This window comes from Cervus canadensis, chromosome 18 (assembly GCF_019320065.1).
Source record: "Cervus canadensis isolate Bull #8, Minnesota chromosome 18, ASM1932006v1, whole genome shotgun sequence".
Taxonomy (NCBI): domain Eukaryota; kingdom Metazoa; phylum Chordata; class Mammalia; order Artiodactyla; family Cervidae; genus Cervus; species Cervus canadensis.
Genome location: NC_057403.1, coordinates 33,406,085 through 33,428,681, shown reverse-complemented (window position 1 = coordinate 33,428,681; position 22,597 = coordinate 33,406,085). Strand labels below are relative to the sequence as shown.

At 40.0% G+C, this 22,597-nt stretch overlaps 1 protein-coding gene across 9 annotated transcripts in view; it reads right to left on the bottom strand.

Moving 5' to 3' along the window:
* Positions 1-22,597, bottom strand: part of IST1 (IST1 factor associated with ESCRT-III) — a 38,791-nt gene that overhangs the window by 6,665 nt on the left and 9,529 nt on the right. For 3 of the 9 annotated variants that reach the window (XM_043434816.1, XM_043434814.1, XM_043434815.1), the window contains exons 2-4: positions 6,877-6,979; positions 6,285-6,519; positions 4,888-4,975 (exon numbers count right to left, since the gene is read on the bottom strand). In XM_043434816.1, the coding sequence (XP_043290751.1) occupies positions 4,888-4,975; positions 6,285-6,519; positions 6,877-6,964 (411 nt within the window). In that variant the 5' untranslated portion in view covers positions 6,965-6,979. Of the gene's footprint in view, positions 1-4,887; positions 4,976-6,284; positions 6,520-6,872; positions 6,980-22,597 lie in introns of those variants that run through there. The other 6 variants (XM_043434817.1, XM_043434819.1, XM_043434818.1 and 3 more) reach the window with 4 other exon arrangements.

Here is a 22,597-nt window from a genome sequence, read left to right as displayed (position 1 = left end):
ATATTAATTCATTTAGTTATTTGTTTATTCATCCATCCACTGAACTGCACAGCAGAGACCAGAAATAGCTACTGGAACAGGAGAATTAAATGAAAGTCTTCTCCAAGAGAATGATACCTTGGGCTTCCTTCTCCCCCATGCTCTCAAAAATGCAGCTAGCTTATACCTTCCATGTATAAGATAGGAAAATTTCTCTCTGAGGAATACGACCAACCCAAGGAAAGGAAAACTAGCTCCTGACAGTCTGGAGGCCCTTGAGAAATGGTTTAAGTTATCCAACAATGAATTGGTGCTGGAAGTATCATGCTCCCTGATTTCAAGCTATGCTAAAAAGCATAGTCATCAAAACACTATGTACTGGCACGCACACACACATAAACAAAGAAAACAAACAGATCAATGGAACAGAATGGAGAATTCAAGAATGAACCCATAGTTACATGGGCAATTCATTTACAACAAAGGAGGCAAGAACAGGAAAAAGATAACCTTTTCAATAAATGATATTGGGAAAACTGCACTGCTCTCTCAACCCATATACAAATGAATTCGAAATGGATTAAAGACTTAAATGTAAGATGTGACACCATAAAACTTCTAGGAAAAAATATGGCAGTACACTCTCCTGACACTGGTCTTAGAAATATTCTTTTGGGTATGTCTCAGGCACAAGAAATAAAAGCAACAATATACAAATGATACTATATCCTACTAAAAAAGTTCTGTACAGTGAAAGAAACTATCAACAAAATAAAAAGGCTATATCTACTGGTGGGAGAAGGTATTCACAAACAATGTATCTGATAAGGGGTCATTATCCAAAATATACAAAGAACTCAATACAACTCAGCACCAAAAAAACAATCCAATTAGAAAACTGGCAGGTAGACATTTTTCCAAAGACACCTACAGATGGCCAACAGGCACATGAAAAGATGCTCAAAATCATTAATCAAGGAAATGCAAATCAAAACCACAATGAGATATCCCTCACACCTGTCAGAAAGGCTATCATTAAAAAAAACACCAATTAAGTGTTGGTGGTGATATGGAGAAAAAGGAACACTCATATACTGTTGGTGGGAATGTAAATTGGTGTAGCCACTATGGAGATCAGTATGGGGATTCCTCAAAAGATTAAAAACAACTACTATCTGATCCAGTAATTCTACTCCTGGGTATTTATCCAAAGTAAATGAAAACACTAATTAGAAAAGACATATGCACACCTATTCTCACTGCAGCATTATTTACACCAGCCAAGATATGAAATCAACCCAAGTGACCATCAATAGATGAATAAAGATGCGGTACACATATGCAATGGAATATTACTCACCGATTAAAAAAAAATGAAATCTTGCAATTCGCAACAACATGGATGGACCCGTAGGGTATTTATTATGCTAAGTGAAATAAGTCAGAGAAATACAGTATAATGTGATCTTACTTGTAAGTGGAATTCTAAAAAACAAAACAAACGAACAAACAAAACAGAAACAGTTACAGATAAGGTGGTTACAAGAGGGGAGCAGGAAGAGGAAATAGAGGGATTTGAGATACAAAGTTCCATTTGCAAAACAAATGAGTCATGAGCAGGAAATGTACAGCTTGGGGAATATAGTCAATAACTACTCTGTTTGTATGGTGACATATCGTAAATGGAATTATCATGATCATTTTGAAATGTACAGAAAAATCACTAAATTGTGTAACAGGAACAACATAGTGCTGTAGGTCAATTACACTTAAAAAAGAAACACACAAACATGCAACAAACTCATAAAGAAAGAGATCAGATTTGTGGTTAGAGAATTGATGAAGGCAGTCAACTACAAACTTCCAGTTGTAAGTAAGAAGGCCAACAAACACATGAAAAGATGCTCAATATCACTAATTATTAAAGAAATGCAAATGAAAACTACAATAAGGTATCACCTTACCATGGTCAGAATAGCCATCATCCAAAAAAAAAAAAAAATCCACAAACAATAAATGTTGGAGAAGGTGTGGAGAAAAGGGAACCCTCCTATACTGCTGGTGGCAGTGTGAATACATACAACTACTATGGAAAACAGTATGGGGAGTCCTTAAAAAACTAAAACAGAACTAACTACCCTTTGACCCAGCAATCCCACTACTGGACATAAACCCAGAGGAAACCATAATTCAAAAAGATACATGTACCCAATGTTCACAGCAGTATATTTAAAATAGCTAGGACATGGAAGCAACCTAAATGTCCATGAATTTTGGAATGGATATTGGTATACAGATACGATGGAATATTATTCAGCCGTAAAAAGAAACGAAGTTGAGTCATTTGTAGAGACGTGGATGAACCTAGAGTGTCATAAACAATGAATAAAGTCAGAAAGAGAAAAACAAATATCATATATTAATCACATATGTAGAATCTAGAAAAATGGTATAGATGATCTTATTTGCAAAGCAGAAACAGAGACACAGAGGTAGAGAACAAGTATATGGCTACCAAGGAGGAAAGGGCAGGGCATGGGAGGAATTGGGAGACTGGGATTGATACTCTATACAAAACAAATAACTATTGGGAACGTACTGTATAGCACAGGGAACTCTACTTAATGCACTGTGGTGACCTGAATAGGAAGGAAGTCCAAAAGGGGGGGCAGGGGGCAGGATGTATGTAGACACATGGCTGACTCATTTTGCTGTATAGTAGAAACAAACAACACTGTAAAGCAACTATACTCCAATAAAAATTAATTTTAAAATCATAAATAAGGACTACAGATGCAATGTACAACATGATAAATATAACTAACACTGCTGTATGTTATACATGAAATTGTTGAGAGTAAACTGTAAAGAGTTCACTTCAAAAAACTAACTTCTTTTCTATTTCTTTAATTTTGCATCTACGCTTCAAAAGTACATGAACTGAGAACTTCCAGATATATAAGCTGAATTTAGAAAAGGCAGAGGAACCAGAAATCAAACTGCCAACATCTGCTGGATCATAGAAAAAGCAAGAGAATTCCAGAGACACATCTACTTCTGCTTCACTGACTACACCCAAGCTTTTGACTGTGTGGATCACAACAAACTAGAAAATTCGTAAAGAGATGGGAGTATCAAACCATCTTACCTGCCTCCTGAGAAACCCATATGCAAGTCAATAAGCAACCATTAGAACCAGACACGGAACAATGTTCAAAATTGGGAAAGGAGTACGTCAAGTGTGTATATTGTCACCCTGCTTATTTAACTGATAAGCAGAGTGTATCATGCAAAATGCCCGGATGGACGAGATGCTTGATCCTTGGAAGAAAAGCTATGACAAACCTAGACAGCGTATTAAAAAGCAGAGATACCACTTTGCCGACAAAGGTCTATACAGTCAAAGCTATGGTTTTTCCAGTAGTCATGTACGGATGTGACAGCTGGACCATAAAGAAGGCTGAGCACGAAAAAATTGATGCTTTTGGACTGTGGTACTGGAGAAGACTCTTGAGATTCCCTGGGACAGTAAGGAGATCAAACCAGTCAATCCTAAAGGAAATCAGTCCTGAGTATTCATTGGAAAGACTGATGCTGAAGCTTAAGCTCCAGTACTTTGGCCACCCGATGCAAAGAACCAATTCACTGGAAAAGACCCCGATGCTGGGAATGACTGAAGACAGAAGAAGGGGGTGACAGAGGATGAGATGGTTGGATGGCTCAATACTCAACCAACTCAATAGACATGAGTTTCAGCAAACTCCAGGAGATAGTGAAGGACAGGGAAGCCTGGCGTGCTGCAGTCCTCTGGGTCACAGAGTCAGACACGACTAACATCTAAACAATATGAGATGATGGATGTTTACCAAAATTATTGTGATAATCATTTCATGATATAAGTCAAATCATTATGCTGTACACCTTAAATTTATACAGTGCTGTATTTTCAATTATATCCCATTAAAACTGGAAGAAAAAAAAAGGGAGACAAAAAAAATTGGCATCTGGCATTAAGACCCACCTAAGCGCATAAGAGGTTCCAATCCATTTTCAGTACCTCAGTCTTTAATAAATAGCCAAGGGCCAAGCCACCAAACCTTTCAGAAAAGCCTCTACTATAAAAACAGTTTAAATCTATGAAACAGAAGTAAACATTAGAGAAACAAGAAAAGCTTACAAAGGACTATAATATTCCTAGAGTTAGAAGACAGTGAAGCCATGAAACAACAACAACCAAAAAAATAGACTATTTAAAAAATAGATACTCAGAGACATAAAAAGAGCTCTTAAAAAAATAAAAATATACAGAGGACAAGGAAATTTTATGATAGGTGGGAGATGAGACTGAGACAGTATCCAAGTGAATAACTGGCAAAGACGGAGAAGACAGGAAAGACCGCAGCTGGACTGCATTTGTGCCTGAGCAGTCAGTACCACACCCATGTTGCTGCAGTAAGTTTTCAGTTAATGCCTGTCTCTTCCCCCAGACTCTAAGCTACAGGAGTAAGACTGGTGTCACAGTTTACTCACCAATCCACAACACTGACTCAATAAATACTTCTGGAACAAATGAATGAAACAAAGCATCTGTTCCCTTAATATTACTGTAACTCTACTGATTTACATTTGTTTAAAAACATACTTAAATGACATTATAATAAAAGTAATTTAAGACAAAACATGGGTTATATGTAACTTTGCCCCTTAGAAAAACTATTCAAGTTTAGAAAACACTGTTCTACTCTATGAACAGTTCCATTCTATGAACAATTTCACAAAGCCTTTTTCAAAGGCAGCATGAGAAGGGTACAAAATAACCTGGTCAAGTAAGCAGACGTTGACATATATAAACCAACCTTTCTAACAACAGGAAAAACTACACGCATCACTGAAACTGGTTGTACTCACAATTTTCAGCTCTGCCACTTCTGACTGGAGTCGAGGAGCAGCCCAAATCAATGTAGACACAGATTCAGCCAGACCAGAATCTAACTCCCTATTAAGGTGGGGGGGGGGGGGGGGGGGCGGAAATCAGTAAAATTTAATATTCTTTCAAACAAACAAAACCCCTTCATCTGTATCATACACTTGATAGCTTCCTCTAAGGCAATTTCACAAATCTCACTGAAAGTGAAAAGTGAAAGTGAAGTTCTCAGTCATGTCCAACTCTTTGCAACCCCATGGACTTATAGCCTACAAGGCTTCTCCATCCATAGGATTTTCCAGGCAAGAATACTGGAGTGGGTTGCCATTTATTTCCTTCTCCAGATCTTCCCGACCCAGGGATTGAACCCGGGTCTCCCGCATTGTAGGCAGATGCTTTACCGTCTGAGCCACAAATCTCACTGGAACCTCACAATAACTGTAGGCTTATAGCCATTTCTGTCATCCAATTTTGGGGGAAAATCTCAAACCAAGAAACCAGCCCAAGGTCACAAGAGTCAGCAAATGGTTGAGCCAAGGCTCAAACTCAAGCCTCTTGATTTCAGATTGCACATTTTCAACAGCTGTCTACACTGAGGTCAGGCCTTCAAGTGAATAGTAAGAAAAATGTCGTTGGGTACATGAAGTGATAGTCCCCGAGTGCTAGCTCCCCACACACAGGAAGAGGCCAGTATCACTCCTTTCTCAAATTCCAGAGGTGATGTGATTTAATCTTCAAATCAAAATACCTTACTTCATCATAGTTCTACAAAATGAAAAAGATCTAGAGGTCTACTGAGTAACATTACGCCTACAGTTAAACAGTACTGTACTGAGTGCTCAAAAATGTTTTAAGAACTGACTTCCCTGGTGGTCCAGTGGTTGAGAATCTACCTGCCAATGCAGGGGACACAGGTTTGATCCCTGGTCCCGGAATATTTCACAGGCCACGGAACAACCAAGCCCGTGTGCCACAGCTACTAAGCACACGAGCTCTAGAGGCCATGCTCTGCAACAAGAGAAGCCACCACAAAGAGAAGCCGGAGCACTGCAACTAGAGAGCAGCCCTCACTTGCCACAACTAGACAAAGCCCATGCATAGCAACAAAGACCCAGAGCAGCCAAAAATAAATTTTTTTATAAAAAAAATTTTTTAAACTGTTTAAGGCAGATCTTATGTTAAGTGTTCTTATCAAAAAAAGGGATATAAGGAAGTTTTTGGAGATGACGACTGCTTTTTTAACATATGATGAAGTGTATAGGTATATATATGCCTATGCCCAAATTCATCAAATTGTACACCTGCACACACTAAATACGTGAAATTTCTTCCGAAATCAACTACACCTCAATGAAGGGAAAAAAAGGACAAAACAGCTTACTTCATAGACTGGATGAGGCCAAATCGAGCCAGCAGCAGGTCACAGTACAGTTCCAGGATCTCCATGGCCTCCACAAGGTAGTCTTCTCGAATGATGTGCTCCACTCGGATTCGAGCTCGTTCATCCTTCCCAGCAGCCAGGTAGTCCGCAATCTCTTTCCTTGCTTTCTGGGCCAATTCCGCTAAAGCACAAATCCCACTCCAGTCACACAGCTGTAGTACATGGGCCCTGGCCTGCAGGCAGACATCCACCCCAAAAGAGAAAAGTCGGTGTTTCTACTATATCCTAGCTCACCCTTCCTTAGCAAACGTAGTCTCATCTATTCTAGAATTTGCTACCTTGTCTAAGTGAGAACAGTGTTTGTGTAGTCATTTTATCTATTCCATAGAAAAGAGTATGTCCCTTTCCCTGTTACAAAGTGATTCAGTCTAACTAGTCACGAAAGACAGCAGAAATGTATCTAAAACTTAGAGGATATAGGGTCCCTAAGACTTCAGACTGCTAGCCTGAAAGAGCTAATAATAGGGTGCTAGGAATCAACGATGTATTCTGGGGAAAAAAAAAAAATGGAAGGCAAACACGCACTACTCACTTTTTTTTTTCTCCAACAGTTTAAGACGGTTTATGACTAATCTCAAATTGACTCGTAAACGCTCAGCTTTAAATCCAGAGCCCAGCATGCTGTGTTGTTCCTCCTGGGAAAAGATAAGAAGCACAATGACTTTCAAGTCAAAATTAGTTCAGGAATTAAGACAAGTAAGATAGTGAATTATTTCACATTATAAACCAGAATAATTTTTAAATTCAGATAAATAACATGATGTGACTCACATTTTTTAAAGGTCATTTGGCTGTAGTGTGGAGAACTGATTGGGGTAGGATAATAATGGAAGTAAGAGGACCAAGGACAAGGCTATTAGAGCAGTCCAAACAAAAGATGAAAACAGCTTAGGATGGGACAGTCAGCAGTAATGGCAGAAGTGATTGCATTGAGATCTATTTTGAACACAGAGATGAAAGAACTTGATGATGGATGAAATGAGTATCTATATCTATGTACTGGCATAGGAGTACGGTGATGAAAACAGAAGCAGGAAGGCCTCCTACTTCTCCCATAAAACACAAAGGTAGTGATAAGAAGAGATTATCAAATTTATACCTAAATTCAAAAATATTACCACCTTAAGTCCTCATCAAATCCTCCTACTAAGTCTCAACCTTTAGAAAAAGCTACAGCCCAAGATAACAGAAATATCATTAATATCTACTCACAAAGAAATATACAAAGGGGTAAAAAGCTAAAAAAAAAAAACTTTATTAATATAAAATTCAACAACAAGGATCCTACTGTATAGCACAAAGAACTAAATTCAATGTCCTATGATAAACCATAATGGAAAAGAATTTTAAAAAGAAAGTGTATATATGTACAAGAATCACATTGCTGTACAGCACAAATTGACACTGTAAATCAACTATACTTCAGTTAAAACTAAGAACAAAAACCAAAATAAAATAAATTCGACAACAGAAGGCTATTATTTACCAAGACTTTTGCTGAAGAGCAGAGTTACCGTCAACAAAACCACCCCTGTGGCATCCACAAGACTTTAGGGTGTAGCACTGTGCACTGACCACTGTGCATTCTGTGTGAACACAGCACTATTTATTCCATTAATTGTAAACATGAACTTCAAAACGTAACATCCAAACAAAAAGTGAAAAGCGAAAGTGTTAAGTCACTCAGTCCAGACCAATTCTGTGACCCTTTTGACTGTACCCCGCCAGGCTACTCAATCCATGGGATTCTCCAGACAAGAATACTGGAGTCGGTTGCCATGCCCTACACTAGAGCATCTTCCCGACCTAGGAATCGAACCCGCATCTCCTGTGTCTGCTGCATTGGCAGGCAGGTTCTTTACCCACTGACCCATCAGTGAATCCCAACATCCAAACAAAAGCTAGGTCTAACACAGTAGAAGGGGTGCAATCACAATAAAATCAAATCCCATACCCACCAGGTGTGTGACCCACAGACTGCAGAACAATAATACCAAAGAAGTTCTGAGCCCCATTTCAGGATTCCCAGCCTGGAGAATCCCCAGGGAATCTGGCGTTGCGGGCCAGTGCGATTTGATTATAGGACTTCCAGAGGACTGGGGGAAACAGAGACTCCAGTCTTGGAGGGCACAAACAGAATTTTGCACACAGCAAGACCCAGAAGAGAGGAGCAGTGACCACACAGGAGACTGAACCAAAACTTAACTACTAGTGGAGGAGGGCCTCCTGTGGAGGTGTGGGTCAGCAGGGGCTGACCACAGGGATAGGAGCATGGGAAGGTCCCCCTTGGTGTAAACCCTCTTATAGCTAGAGAGACAGGAATAATAGACCACTTTACCTGCCTCCTGAGAAACCTGTATCCAGGTCAAGAAGTAACAGTTAGAATCGGACATGGAACAACGGACTGATTCCAAACTGGGAAAGGAGTACATCAAGGCTGTATATTGTCACCGTGCGTATTTAACTTATATGCAGAGTACATCATACGAAATACTAGGAGAAACATCAATAACCTCAGAGATGCAGATGACACCACCCTTATGGCAGAAAGCGAAGAGGAATTAAAGAGCCTCCTGATGAAGGTCAAAGAGGAGAGTGAAAAAGCTGGCTTAAAACTCAACATTCAAAAAACAAAGATCATGGCATCCGGTCCCATCACTTCATGGCAAAAAGATGGGGAAACAATGGAAACAGTGACAGACTATTTCTCTATTTTCTTGGGCTCCAAAATCACTGCAGACAGTGACTGCAGCCATGAAATTAAAAGACACTTGCTCCTTGGAAGAAAAGCTATGACAAAGCTAGACAGCCTATTAAAAAGTACAGACATTACTTTGCCAACAAAGATCCGTCTAGTCAAAGCTAGAGTTGGACTATAAAGAAAGCTGAGTGTCAAAGAATTGATGCTCTGCAACTGTGGTGTTGAAGAAGACTCTTGAGAGTCCTCTGGACAGCAAGAACATCAAACCAGTCAATCCTAAAGGAAATTAGTCCTGAATATTCACTGGAAGGACTGATGCTGAAACTGAAGCTCCAATACTTTGGTCACCTGATGTGAAGGGCCCACTCCTTGGACCCTGATGCTGGTAAAGATTGAAGGCCAAAGGCGATGACAGAGGATGAGATGGTTGGATGGCATCACTGACTCAATGCACTTGAGTCTGCACAAGCTCTGGGAGACGGTGAAGGACAGGGAAGCCTGGCATGACGCAGTCCATGGAGTCACAAAGAGTTGGACAACAACGACTGAACAACAAGAGAACCCATTGACCCACAAGCCAGACAACTACAAGGAAGGGAAGGAACCCTACCCATCAGCAGATAACTGGATTAAAGCTTTATTGAGCAAGACCTACTTTTTCCCATTGCCAGTCCCTTCCTCTTAGCCTCATCAATCAGAGGGCAGACAGAAGAAGCAAGAATAAGCACAGTCTCACAGTAGGTAAAACAAAAACCATATTACAGAATGTTAATCACGATGAAAAAGCAGAAAGGTATGTCCCAGATGAAGGGACAAGATAAAATCCCAGAAAAACCACTAAATGAAGTGGCACCCTTCCAGAAAAATAATTCAGAATAATGATAGTGAAGATGATCCAGGATTTCGGGAAAAGAACAGAGGCAAAGACTGAGAAGATGTAAGAAATGTTTATCAAAGACCTACAAGAACTAAAGAACAAACAGATGAATAATACACTAGAAGGAATCAATAGCAGAATAACTGAGTCAGAAGAATGAATAAATGACCTGGAGGACAGAATGATGGAAATCACTGCCATAGAAAAATACAGAAAAAAGAATAAAAGGAAACGAAGACAGCCTAAGAGGCCTCTGGGACAACACTAAACACACCAGCATTCGCATTAAACGGGTCCCAGAAGGAGACAAGAGGGAGAAAAGGACCTGAGACAATATTAGAAGAGATAACAGCTGAAAACTTCCCTAATATTGCAAAGGAAATAGTCAATCAAGTCCAGGAAACACACAGAGTCCCAGAAAGGATAAACCTAACGAACACACCAAGACACAGAGTATTCAAACTGACAAAAATTAAAGACAGAGATAAAATATTAAAAGCAACAAGGGAAAAATGACAAATAACATATACAGGAACTCGCATCAGGCTATCAAGTTGACTTCTCAACAAACTCTACAAACCAGAGGGAACTGGGTGATATATTTAAAGTGATGAAAGGGAAGAACCTACAACCAAGAATACTCTACCCAGCAAGTCTCTCCATATTTGATGGAGAAATCAAAAGCTTTCCAGACAAGCAAAAGTTAAGAGAATCCAGCACCACTAGCTTTACAACAAATGTTAAAGGAACTTCTCTAGGCAGGAAACACAAGAGAATGAAAAGAGCTACAGAAAATAAACCTAAAACAATTAAGAACTAAGACCATGCATATTGATAACCACTTTAAATGTAGATAATCACCTTAAATGTAAATGGGTTAAATGCACCAACCAAAAGATAGAGGCTGGCTGGGTGAATGAAAACATGTGCATGTATGCACTTCCACTTACCACATACATCACTCTGCCTGATCCCCCCACCCAAATTGTATGTAATTATTTTATACTGTAGAGTTAATCATGTTTCCATTATGGCTTGCAACTGTAATTATCCTTTTTTTTTGGGGGGGGGGGTCTGGCTATTGATTGTGAAAACTGATAAACATCTTTTACTATTGTGATTATGTAACTATTACTCACTTAATACTATTTTATCATGATTGGTCAACAGAAAAATAATACAACTATATCACCAAAGTGAAAGTGAAGTCACTCAGTCGTGTCTGACTCTTTGCAAGCCCATGGACTGTAGCCCACCAGGCTCCTCTGTCCATGGGATTCTCCAGGCAAGAATACTGGAGTGGGTTGCCATTTCCTTCTCCAGGGGATCTTCCTGACCCAGGAATCGAACCCAGGTCTCTGCATTGTAGGCAGACGCTTTGCCATCTGAGCCACCAGGGAAGTCATATCACCAAAACTAGGATCTAACAGAAAAATCTGTAATCACTTTTTAAAATCCAGATGCGTACCAGAATTATCTTGAAATTTTTGAAAAATACACAAATGCTCAGATATTGCTTTTTTCCTTCAGAGCTCCAGGTATGTCTCTAATGAGCAGTCATGTTTTAAAACAACTGGTATATGATTATCTTTTACTTTTAGCTAGTTTGTTTCACTTTTTCTACTTCATATTCAGTGCTTCCATTTCATTTAGTTTATGTTCTCCAATAACTCCATCTCTTTTTTTTTTTTTTTTTTTTCTCAAGGCTTTATCAAGTGAAGCTTGGTAAGAAATGTATACCAAAGACCTACAAGCACTAAACAACAGAAATGAATAGAAAAGCTTTTGTATACCTATACATGTGTATAATATATATATACTAGAATAGTTATTAATTTTGCCTAACTAAAAATTATGACGTTCTGATTCCCCCTGTTTTAGTATGAATAGAATGCTAGATTTCTAATTTAAAAAGTTATGCTATGTGACAAGCAACAAAGGTTTACTGTACAGCATAAGGAACTAGTCAGTATCTTATAAAAACCTATGATGGAAAACAATTTCAAAAATAATATGCGTGTATTTGTATAACCAAATCACCTTGCTGTGTACCTGAAACATTGTAACAACTATACTTCAATAAAATATACATCTTTAAAGATGGGGGGGGGGGGGAGCTAGGTCTAACAAAGTAACCAAAGGACAGACAAACCAAAAAAGATACCCAATGTAAGGAGGAACATTAGGAATAGTATGTCTGCCTGTGTATAAACCAATAACCACTATCTTCTTTTTGTGAAACTGCCCTTCAGAATCCTTCATCCTTCATTTAATAATTAATCCAAGCTCCAGTTTACAATGGTAAATATCTGGGATGCATTATACTAAATTATGTTCAATCCATTTAACAAATATTGCTGATTATGACAGACAATGGCTAGATGCTGGAGATTAAAAAAAGAAAAAGGCACAGTCCTTGTGATCAGAGAAACTTACATTCTACTTGAAAAAACAGCTAAGAAAATCTGGCAACTACAATACTATTTGCTAAGAACCATACCTCTAGACGAGGTGTCAACTGAAAATTATTTTGCCCACAGTCATTTGGCAATGACTGAAGACTTTTGGGTTGTTATGACTGGAGAAGATGCTACTAGCATATATAGTAGGCATCCAGAGATGCTAACATCCTACAATGAATAGGATCATGCCTCTGCCCCAAACAAAAAAATATCTAGCCCAAAATGTCAAGTGTCAAGATTAGAAACCTACTTTACTGAAAAGACATGTAATCTACCCAGGGATGTTACAGAATTCTTTCTAAGGGAAGGAAGGAAAAGCCCAAGCCAAGTCCTGAAGGACAAACAAAATTCATAAAGTAAAAACATGGTGTGACTATCTTGTGCAGAGGGAGTGATGCATCTAAAATCCAGGTACCAGAGAGAACAAGAAGTTTTATGAGAAACACAAGTTCAACACAGTTGAAGTATGACATTAATTACATTTTATGCCACCTGTCTCATAATCCTAAACTGAAAACGTCAATTCAAAAATCAGAAGATGTCAGCTGCTACAGTAGGTTCTGTGCTGCCTAGATCCATACGGTATCCTTGTTCTGAAGGCATTCATAACCAGAGATAGATGGGAAGCAGAAAGACAGGCAGAAAAAAGAGCAACTAGGGCTGTCATTTACTCTACCAGGCACTTGCCCAAGATCAGCCAGCAACTAAGTGGTAAGAGTTCAGAATAAAATCTAAGTGCATCTAAATTATCAATCATGATAGGGATAGACGATAGTTATACAAGTAGTTGTAGAAGTCCCAGCTCAGTTCAGTCGCTCAGTCGTGTCCAACTCTTTGTGACCCCGTGAATCGCAGCACGCCAGGCCTCCCTGTCCCTCACCAACTCCCGGAGTTTACTCAAACTCATGTCCATCGAGTCGGTGATGCCATTCAGCCATCTCATCCTCTGTCGTCCCCTTCTCCTCCTGCCCCCAATCCCTCCCAGCATCAAGGTCTTTTCCAATGAGTCGACTCTTCGCATCAGGTGGCCAAAGTATTGGAGTTTCAGTCCTTCCAGTGAACACCCAGGACTGATCTCCTTTAAGATGGACTGGTTGGATCTCCTTGCAGTCCAAGGGACTCTCAAGAGTCTTCTCCAACACCACAGTTCAAAAGCATCAATTCTTCGGCGCTTTCTTCACAGTCCAACTCTCACATCCATACATGACCACTGGAAAAACCATAGCCTTGACTAGACGGACCTTTGTTGGCAAAATAATGTCTCTGCTTTTTAATACGCTATCTAGGTTGGTCCTAACTTTCCTTCCAAGGAGTAAGCGTCTTTTAATTTCATGGCTGCAATCACCATCTGCAGTGATTTTGGAGCCCAAGAAAATAAAGTCTGACACTGTTTCCCCATCTATTTCCCATGAAGTGATGGGACCAGATACCATGATCTTAGCTTTCTGAATGTTGAGCTTCAAGCCAACTTTTTCAGTCTCCTCTTTCACTTTCATCAAGAGGTTTTTTAGTTCCTCTTCACTTTCTGCCATAAGGGTGGTGTCATCTGCATATCTGAGGTTGTTGATATTTCTCCCCGAAATCCTGATTCTAGCTTGTGCTTCTTCCAGCCCAGTGTTTCTCATGAAGTCACAGCAGGGGACTATAAATAGAGAAGGAAACCTAGGAAACTCTAGGAGGCCACTGTAAGTTAAAGAAAGCTATTGGAGCAGTGTTCAATGAAACAGGCTTGTTTAATTATAAAACTATAAACAAAACCACAAGATATGCCCCAGGCCATTGTTGTTCAGTTGTTCAGAGTCATGTCTGACTGTTTGTGACCCCATGGACTGCAGCACGCCAGGCTTCCCTGTCCTTCACCAACTCCAGGAGCTTTCTCAAACTCACGTCCATTGAGTTGGTGACGCCATCCGGCCATCTCATCCTCTGTCATCCTCTTCCCCTCCTGCCTTCAACCTTTCCCAGTATCAGGGTCTCTTCTAATGAGCCAGCTCTTTGCATCAGGTGGCCAAAGTATTGGAGCTGCAGCATCAGTCCTTCCAATGAATATTCAGGGTTGATTGCTTTTGGGACTGACTGATTTGCTCACCCTCCTGTCCAAGGGACTCTCAAGAGCCTTCTCCAACACCACAGTTTGAAAGCATCAACTCTTCGGTGAAGACGACAACATCAGAAGTAGACAGCTGATCCAAGATCTGGATCTGATTCGTATGGTTGTTCATAACGTTTTCTTCCTGGTTTTTTGGACTTTTACACATGAATCAAATGTTTTTCTATCATGGGCATGATCTGAAGCAAATTTTATAAATCAATCATATTGTTGGGTTGTGGTCAATTACCTGCATCCAGTACCTCTAGTTTACTTTGGTGGGTTTCTCCCTCCAAGGCTCTGATTGGCTGGCTCTTACAAAGTTTATTTTAGAAGAAAGGAATTATAGCTCTCTCTGGGCTACTACTGATAATCATTAGGTAAGACCAACTCATTTTGCCAAACAAACATACTTATTCCGACCCTGGCCATAAATATGAATTTTCCCTTAAGGTTACTCAAGCTCAACAAGAGCAACAGGCTAAATCCTAGTTTAAAAAGATAAAGTAAACTCTAAACTATTAAGAGGGATGCTTCCTCAGTTATGGGATGGGTTTATCTGGCTAATACCAGGCTATGATCGTTTATCCTAAAGGCCACCCTTATGCTGAAACCAATTAAATCATACCAAAGATAATCAACCTAATAGCACTAGAAAATTAGGCTGGGTGTCTTACGAAAACTGCCAATGTACCATTTCTCGTAAAAGACAGTGAGTGATATGCAACAGATTGCATCAGAAGACCAGAAATACACTGGCTGGCACTTAACAGAACTAAATGGCTTTGTGGATCCAATCTATGACCCTGGCTTCTACCAGACTGTCTAGGAAAGTGTACTTCAGGACTCCCTTGGGTTCAAGGCCACTTATGTACAAACTTAGATATGACTCCAGCAAATTTACCATCAATACAAACTTGATGGACCAAGAGATCACTATTTCACTGGTATAATCACTTAGCAGCTATTTTTGCACCTTCCATAGGACTGGAAAATGTTATTTCTCACATTGAAGCCTTACCAAAATTCAAACAAAGGCATTAAATGATTAATGCAACCAGGCTATTAGCCCACGAAACTCTGAGGTCTCTGCGATAAGAAAAGCTGTCTTACAAAATCGTATGGCCCTTAATATCCTTACGGCGGAAACAGTCAGACGTTATTTTCTTGGGCTCCAAAATCACTGCAGATGGTGATTGCAGCCATGAAATTAAAAGACGCTTACTCCTTGGAAGGAAAGTTAGGACCAACCTAGACAGCATATTAAAAAGCAGAGACATTACTTTGCCAACAAAGGTCCGTCTAGTCAAGGCTATGGTTTTTCCAGTGGTCATGTATGGATGTGAGAGTTGGACTGTGAAGAAAGCGCCGAAGAATTGATGCTTTTGAACTGTGGTGTTGGAGAAGACTCTTGAGAGTCCCTTGGACTGCAAGGAGATCCAACCAGTCCATCTTAAAGGAGATCAGTCCTGGGTGTTCACTGGAAGGACTGAAACTCCAATACTTTGGCCACCTGATGCGAAGAGTCGACTCATTGGAAAAGACCTTGATGCTGGGAGGGATTGGGGGCAGGAGGAGAAGGGGACGACAGAGGATGAGATGGCTGAATGGCATCACCGACTCGATGGACATGAGTTTGAGTAAACTCCGGGAGTTGGTGAGGGACAGGGAGGCCTGGCGTGCTGCGATTCACGGGGTCACAAAGAGTTGGACACGACTGAGCGACTGAACTGATCCTTACAGCATCTCAAGGGGGCACCTGTGCTATAATTCAAACTGAATGCTGTGTTTGTATACTAGATGAATCCTCTAATGGGTGCTGTTTCAGGAAGATGATTTGGTTCTGAAAGCTCACGGCTTAAATCCCTATCTGAAATTTTAACCATGTTCAGTTCAGTAGCTCATCCAACCATCTCACCCTCTGTCATCCCCTTCTCCTCCCGCCTTCAATCTTTCCCAGCAATAGGATCTTTTCAAATGAGTCAGCTCTTCACATCAGGTGGCCAAAGTACTGGAGTTTCAGCTTCAGCATCAGTCCTTCCAATGAATATTCAGGACTGATTTCCTTTAGGATGGACTGGTTGGATCTCCTTGTGGTCCAAAGGACTCTCAAGAGTCTTCTCCAACACCACAGTTCAAAAGCATCAATTCTTCAGCACTCAGCTTTCTTTATAGTCCAACTCTCACATCCACACATAACTACTGGAAAAATCATAGCTTTGATTAGATGGACCTTTGTTGGCAAAGTAATGTCTCTGCTTTTTAATATGCTGTCTAGGTTGGTCATAGCTTTTCCTCCAAGGAGTAAGTGTCTTTTAATTTCATGGCTGCAATCACCATCTGCAGTGATTTTGGAGCCCCCCAAAATAAAGTCTCTCACTGTTTTCATTGTTTTCCCACCTATTTCCCATGAAGTGATGGGACCAGATGCCATGATTTTAGTTTTCTGAATGTTGAGCTTTTAGCCAACTTTTTCACTCTCCTCTTTCACTTTCATCAAGAGGCTCCTTAGTTCTGCCTCACTTTCTGCCACAAGGGTGGTGTCATCTGCATATGTGAGGTTACTGATATCTCTCCCAGCAATCTTGATTCCAGCTTGTGCTTCATCCAGCCCAGCGTTTCTCATGATGTACTCTGCATATAAGTTAAATAAGCAGAGTGACAATGCACACCCTTGACATACTCCTTTCCCGATGTGGACCCAGTCTGTTCTTCCATGTCCAGTTCTAACTGTTTTTCCTGACCTGCATACAGGTTTCTCAAGAGGCAGGTCAGGCGGTCTAGTATTACCATCTCTTTCAGAATTTTCCAGAGTTTGTTGTGGTCCACACAGTCAAAGGCTTTGGCACAGTCAATAAAGCAGAAGTAGATGTTTTTCTGGAACTCTCTTCATTTTTCAATGATCCAACGGATGCTGGCAATTTGATCTCTGGTTCCTCTGCCTTTTCTAAATCCAGCTTGAACATCTGGAAGTTCACGGTTCATGTACTACTGAAGCCTGGCCTGGACAATCTTGAGCATTACTTTAGTAGCGTGTGAGATGAGTGCAACTGTGTGGCAGTTTTGAGTTTCTTTGTTTGGCACTGCTTTTCTTTGGGACTGGAATGAAAACTGACCTTTTCCAGTCCTGTGGCCACTGCTGGGTTTTCCAAATTTGCTGACATATCAAGTGCAGCATTTTCACAGCATCATCTTTTAGGATCTGAAATAGCTCAACTGGAATTCCTTCACCTCCACTAGCTTTGTTCATAGTGATGCTTCCTAAGCCCCAGGACTTCACATTCCAGGATGTCTGGCTCTAGATGAGTGACCACACCATCATGATTATCTGGGTCATGAAGATCTTTTTTGTACAGTTTTTTTGGTATAGTTTCATGCAAAAATGGGCAAAATAAAGGACAGAAACGGTGTGGACATAACAGAAGCTGAAGAGATTAAGGAGAGGTGCCAAGAATACAGAGAAGAACTATTACCATGGGGAGGTGCTAGGAAATTAAAATACCTCCTGCCGTATCAATAAACAAGAAATGTCATGGCCATCAGCGATTTCTGGCCTCCAAATGTGAATGAGGGCTCCCAAAACTGCCATCCAACAGATGCTGCCAACCCCCATGGTGACTGCTAAGCAGGGGATGGGGGATGTTGATGCAAAAAAGCAGCCATCTGCCACTCCTTCAGGTGAACAAGGAAAACAGAATTTGGCCCTGGGTAGATGAGGTGCATATGGAAGGAATGAATTCAGTGCATCCACAGGCTTGCCTCTTCCCATACATAGAATGCAAAACTCAACTTGATAAACTCATCTTTGATGTTCAAACTGCCTGCTCCCTTTGTTACAAACTTGTTCACAGCCTCATTTCCCCTCCTGCTGCCTTAGAACAGTCTCTCAGAACTGAGGTGCTGTCTCCTGGACTGCAGTTCTCATTTTATCCCAAACAAAACTTAATAGGCAACTCTCAAGTTGTGCGTATTTTTTAGTCAACACCTATATGTAAACTCTTTTCAAATCTAAGGAATTTGGACTAACACTAAAACCAAATCTACCTCAGAAAGATGTAATTTGGAATTTCTATCAAAAGACAAGTAATATAAATAAATTCATTTGCCTCCTTAGAAAAGTAAAATGTTAACTCCTCAGCAAACATTATCAGAACAGGTATCTAAAGTGGCTAGACACTGAAAGACACCACCCAAAGAGACAGGTAATAAAGGGTAGCTTTTGTAACATGGAGAAACTCTGGAGGGTATAAGGACACCTTTACTTCACATATTTATCAAAGATGGGTCAACATCCACAAATGTTAGTTTGGGACCATGCTCAAACAGCTTGGGAACAAAAGGAACCCAACCAATCACACAAATAGGGACTTAGTTGCTAAAATTCTCTGAAAGAGGAACTGAATGTTTTATGCTACAAATATAAATCCAACATTGTGAAGGAAGTTGAAAATACCAAAAAGGTGTCTATATTTCACAGTGTCTCTTTTGGCTGGGAATGTAAGGAGAGACTTTCTCTCCCCACATAACCCTACTGTAAACCTACTACAGAAAGTAGATAAAAATAAACCTAAATTACTAATCTTATGATTCAGGAATAACATTTTTCAGATTTACAAAAGTAAAATCATAAGGCCCCTTTGAAGGAGTCTAAGAATTAGGGTACAAGCTAGAAACACACAGTATCCACACCTGGTTAAAGTGAGGAGAATTCAATAAAGATACTACTTACTAAGGTGTGGGTAATGTTTAAAGAAAAGAACAAAGGATAATGAATTGCCCCAGAACCATATATACACCTAGGCCTGAATGGGCAAGATGAAGAAGTGGAACCTGGGCAGGGTAGCTATCCAGAAAGGGCCACCAGCAAAGATTTACACTGGTGGAGGCACAGAGAATTTGCACCCGTCATTCTCCTGCAGGTCCATCTGTCCCTTAACTGGAAGCCAGGAAGCAAAGGGGCCCACACACACAGTACACATGAATGAGCCTCCAGGGATATAGATCAGAGGGAAGAAAAAAAGTATGTGGCTTTGGAGGAGGGAAGAGAAGATATCCAGCCAAAGACTTGATTTTTACACAAGACCAAAGAAGCCAGAAACTAGATCTAACAAAGCAACCTCTGGTTCACACTGTACTAAGACTTGTTAATCAAGCTAGAAAACTTAAGCTAAATGGTGTTTCTACGATAATAAAGGAACATAATTTAAGTTATTACAATACAATCTCTAAAGTCCCTTTCAACCCTAAGGTTCTGCAAGACACTAAATATTCTACTGTACTGAAACAGGCCAAAAGGCATCAATAATCAAGATTAACCCTCAAGACAGCTCTTGAAAATCTTACTTCTTGAAAGAAACATAATTTGTACACCCATGTTCATATCAGCATTATTCATTTTAGCTAAGAAGTGGAAACAATCTGTCCAATGAAAGATGAATGGATAAACAAATTTATATATATATATGTGTGTGTGTGTGTATATACACATACACAGTGAAGTACTAATATTAATATAGTCCAATAGTCCATGTTGTAGCACATCAAAGAACTTTCTTCCACTTAAGGTTAAATAATATTCTATTCATCTATCAGTATTCCAACAGTATTAGCCTATTAGTATTTAATAATATCCATGTCTTTAATAGTAAATATACACATATACCTTGCTAAGTCACTTCAGTCGTGTCCGACTCTGTGCGACCCCATCCCTGGGATTCTCCAGGCAAGAATACTGGAGTGGGTTGCCATTTCCTTCTCCAATGCATAAAAGTGAAAAGTGAAAGTGAAGTCACTCAGCCATGTCCAACTCTTCGCGACCCCATAGGCTGCAGCCTACCAGGCTCCTCCGTCCATGGGATTTTCCAGGCAAGAGTACTGGAGTGGGGTGCCATTGCCTTCTCCGACACATACCTTAGGATCATGCAAATTCTATTCCTGGACATATACCCCCAAGGAAATTTGTACAGAAGCCATGAAGACACAGGTATATGGATTCTGTGGTAGTGAGGTGGACGAATGCCAAGTCTCCATTACAAAATGAAAGATAAAATGTAACACAAACATGACAGAATACCATCCAGCCAACAGAATTAATGAACTAGCTATATATACTTATAGCAACGTGAATAGTCCTTAAAAGCAGAAGGAAAAAAGTAAAGAACAGGGAGGGTTCTAGCTTCAATTCCTTTCACTGAATGAAGCTATAAATCCTGAAAAGCATATATGGAGCAGCTTTTTGAAGATTCTGAAAAGTAAGTAATAGAAGTTGGATAGAGACCAAATTTGATACACCAATAAAGTGGCAGTGAGTTTATCATTTTTTCCCTCTATTTCCTAGATGCAAGGCAGTCTGAAACCAGAAGTGAGCACTGACACAGGAAAAGTACGAACAGCAAGAGAAGCTCAACTCTCTAGTCCTGTCTTGAGAAGCCAGAAAGAGGATCCCTGGTGTGGACAGACTGAGTGAAATACACCAAATCAGTAAAGTCAACTCACAGAAAAAACAATCAACGTACATCAATGCTGAGATTATACAGTTGCTGGAATTGACAAAGGCTTTAAAGCAGCTACTATAAAAATGTTTCAACAATTCAACTACACTTCAATAAAAAATAAATTTAAAAAACATTGCAACAATTAAGGGCAAATACTCTTGAAATGAATGACTAGAAAATCTCAGTAAAGAAACAAACAAACAAATAAAAAAAAAAATCAAGAGGAAACAATTTTTTTTTTTTTTGGCCCTCTATGCACCTTGCGAGATCTTAGTTCCTTGACCAGAGATCAAACCCAGCCCCTAAACCCAGGTCCTGGCAGTGAAAGCACCAAGTCAGAAGCACTGGATCACCAGAGAATTCCTGAGGAAACAAACTTTAGAACTGAAAAATACAATAATCAAAAGAGGGGCTTCCCTAGTGGCTCAGTGGTAAAGAATCTGTTTGTCAATGCAGGAAACATGGGTTTGATCCCTGACCTGGGAAGATCCCATATACCACATAGGAACTAAACCTGTGCACCACAACTATTGAGCCTGTGCTTTAGAGCTGGGGAACTGCAACTACTGAAGCCTGTATGCTCTAGAGCCTGTGCTCCACAACAAGAGAAGCCACCTCAATGAGAAGTTCGCACACAGCAACAAAAGAGTAGCCCCTGCCTGCCTCAATTTGGGAAAAGCCAACACAGCATCAAAGGCCCAGCACAGGCAAAAATAAATAAAATCTGTTTTTAAAAAATGTTAAAAACTCATCCCATTGGAAAAAAAAAAAAAAAAAACTCATCCTATGGGCTGGATGAAAAAAAAAGTGAAGTCGCTCAGTCGTGTCTGACTCTTTGCGACCCTGTGGACTGTAGCCCACCAGGCTCCTCCGTCCATGGGATTCTCAAGGTAAGAACACTGGAGTGGGTTGCCGTTTCCTTCTCCAGGGGATCTTCCCAACCCAGGGATCGAACCCAGGTCTCCCGCATTGCAGGCAGACACTTTAACCTCTGAGCCACCAGGGAAGCTATATGGGCTGGATAGCAGAAAGGAAATGACAATGGAAAGTGCCAATGCACTTGAACATAGATCAATACTAAGTATTCAATCTGAAAAAGAGATTTAAAAAAAAACACTGAAAAAAGTGATCAAAGTCTCAGATATCTGTAGAAACATTAAAGGGTCTAATATTGCATTGTCAGAATCTCAGAAGGATGGGAGAAACAGTTTGGTACCCAAAAACTTTTGGAAAAATATTGGGTGAAAACTCTCCAAATTTAGCAAAATAAATAAATCTACAGACTAAAAAACTCAGAGAGCTCTGAATAATCCCAAAGAAACATATGCTCAGAATCACCTTAATCAAACTGCTTATAACTAAAGACAAATTTTTAAAATTCTGAAAGCAGCCCAAGAAAAACACATTACCTATAGATCATCTATTCAAATAATAAGACTTCCCATCAGAAACCACAGAGGCGAAAAGGAAGTATGACCAGAAAAGAACTGTCAACCCAGAATTCTATACCCAGTGAAAATACCCTTCAGAAATACAGGGGAAATGAGTCATTCTCCAGTTTTCCCAGGTAGTTCAGTGGTAAAGAATCTACCTCCCAGTGCAGGAGACACAGGAGATGCAACTTCCACCC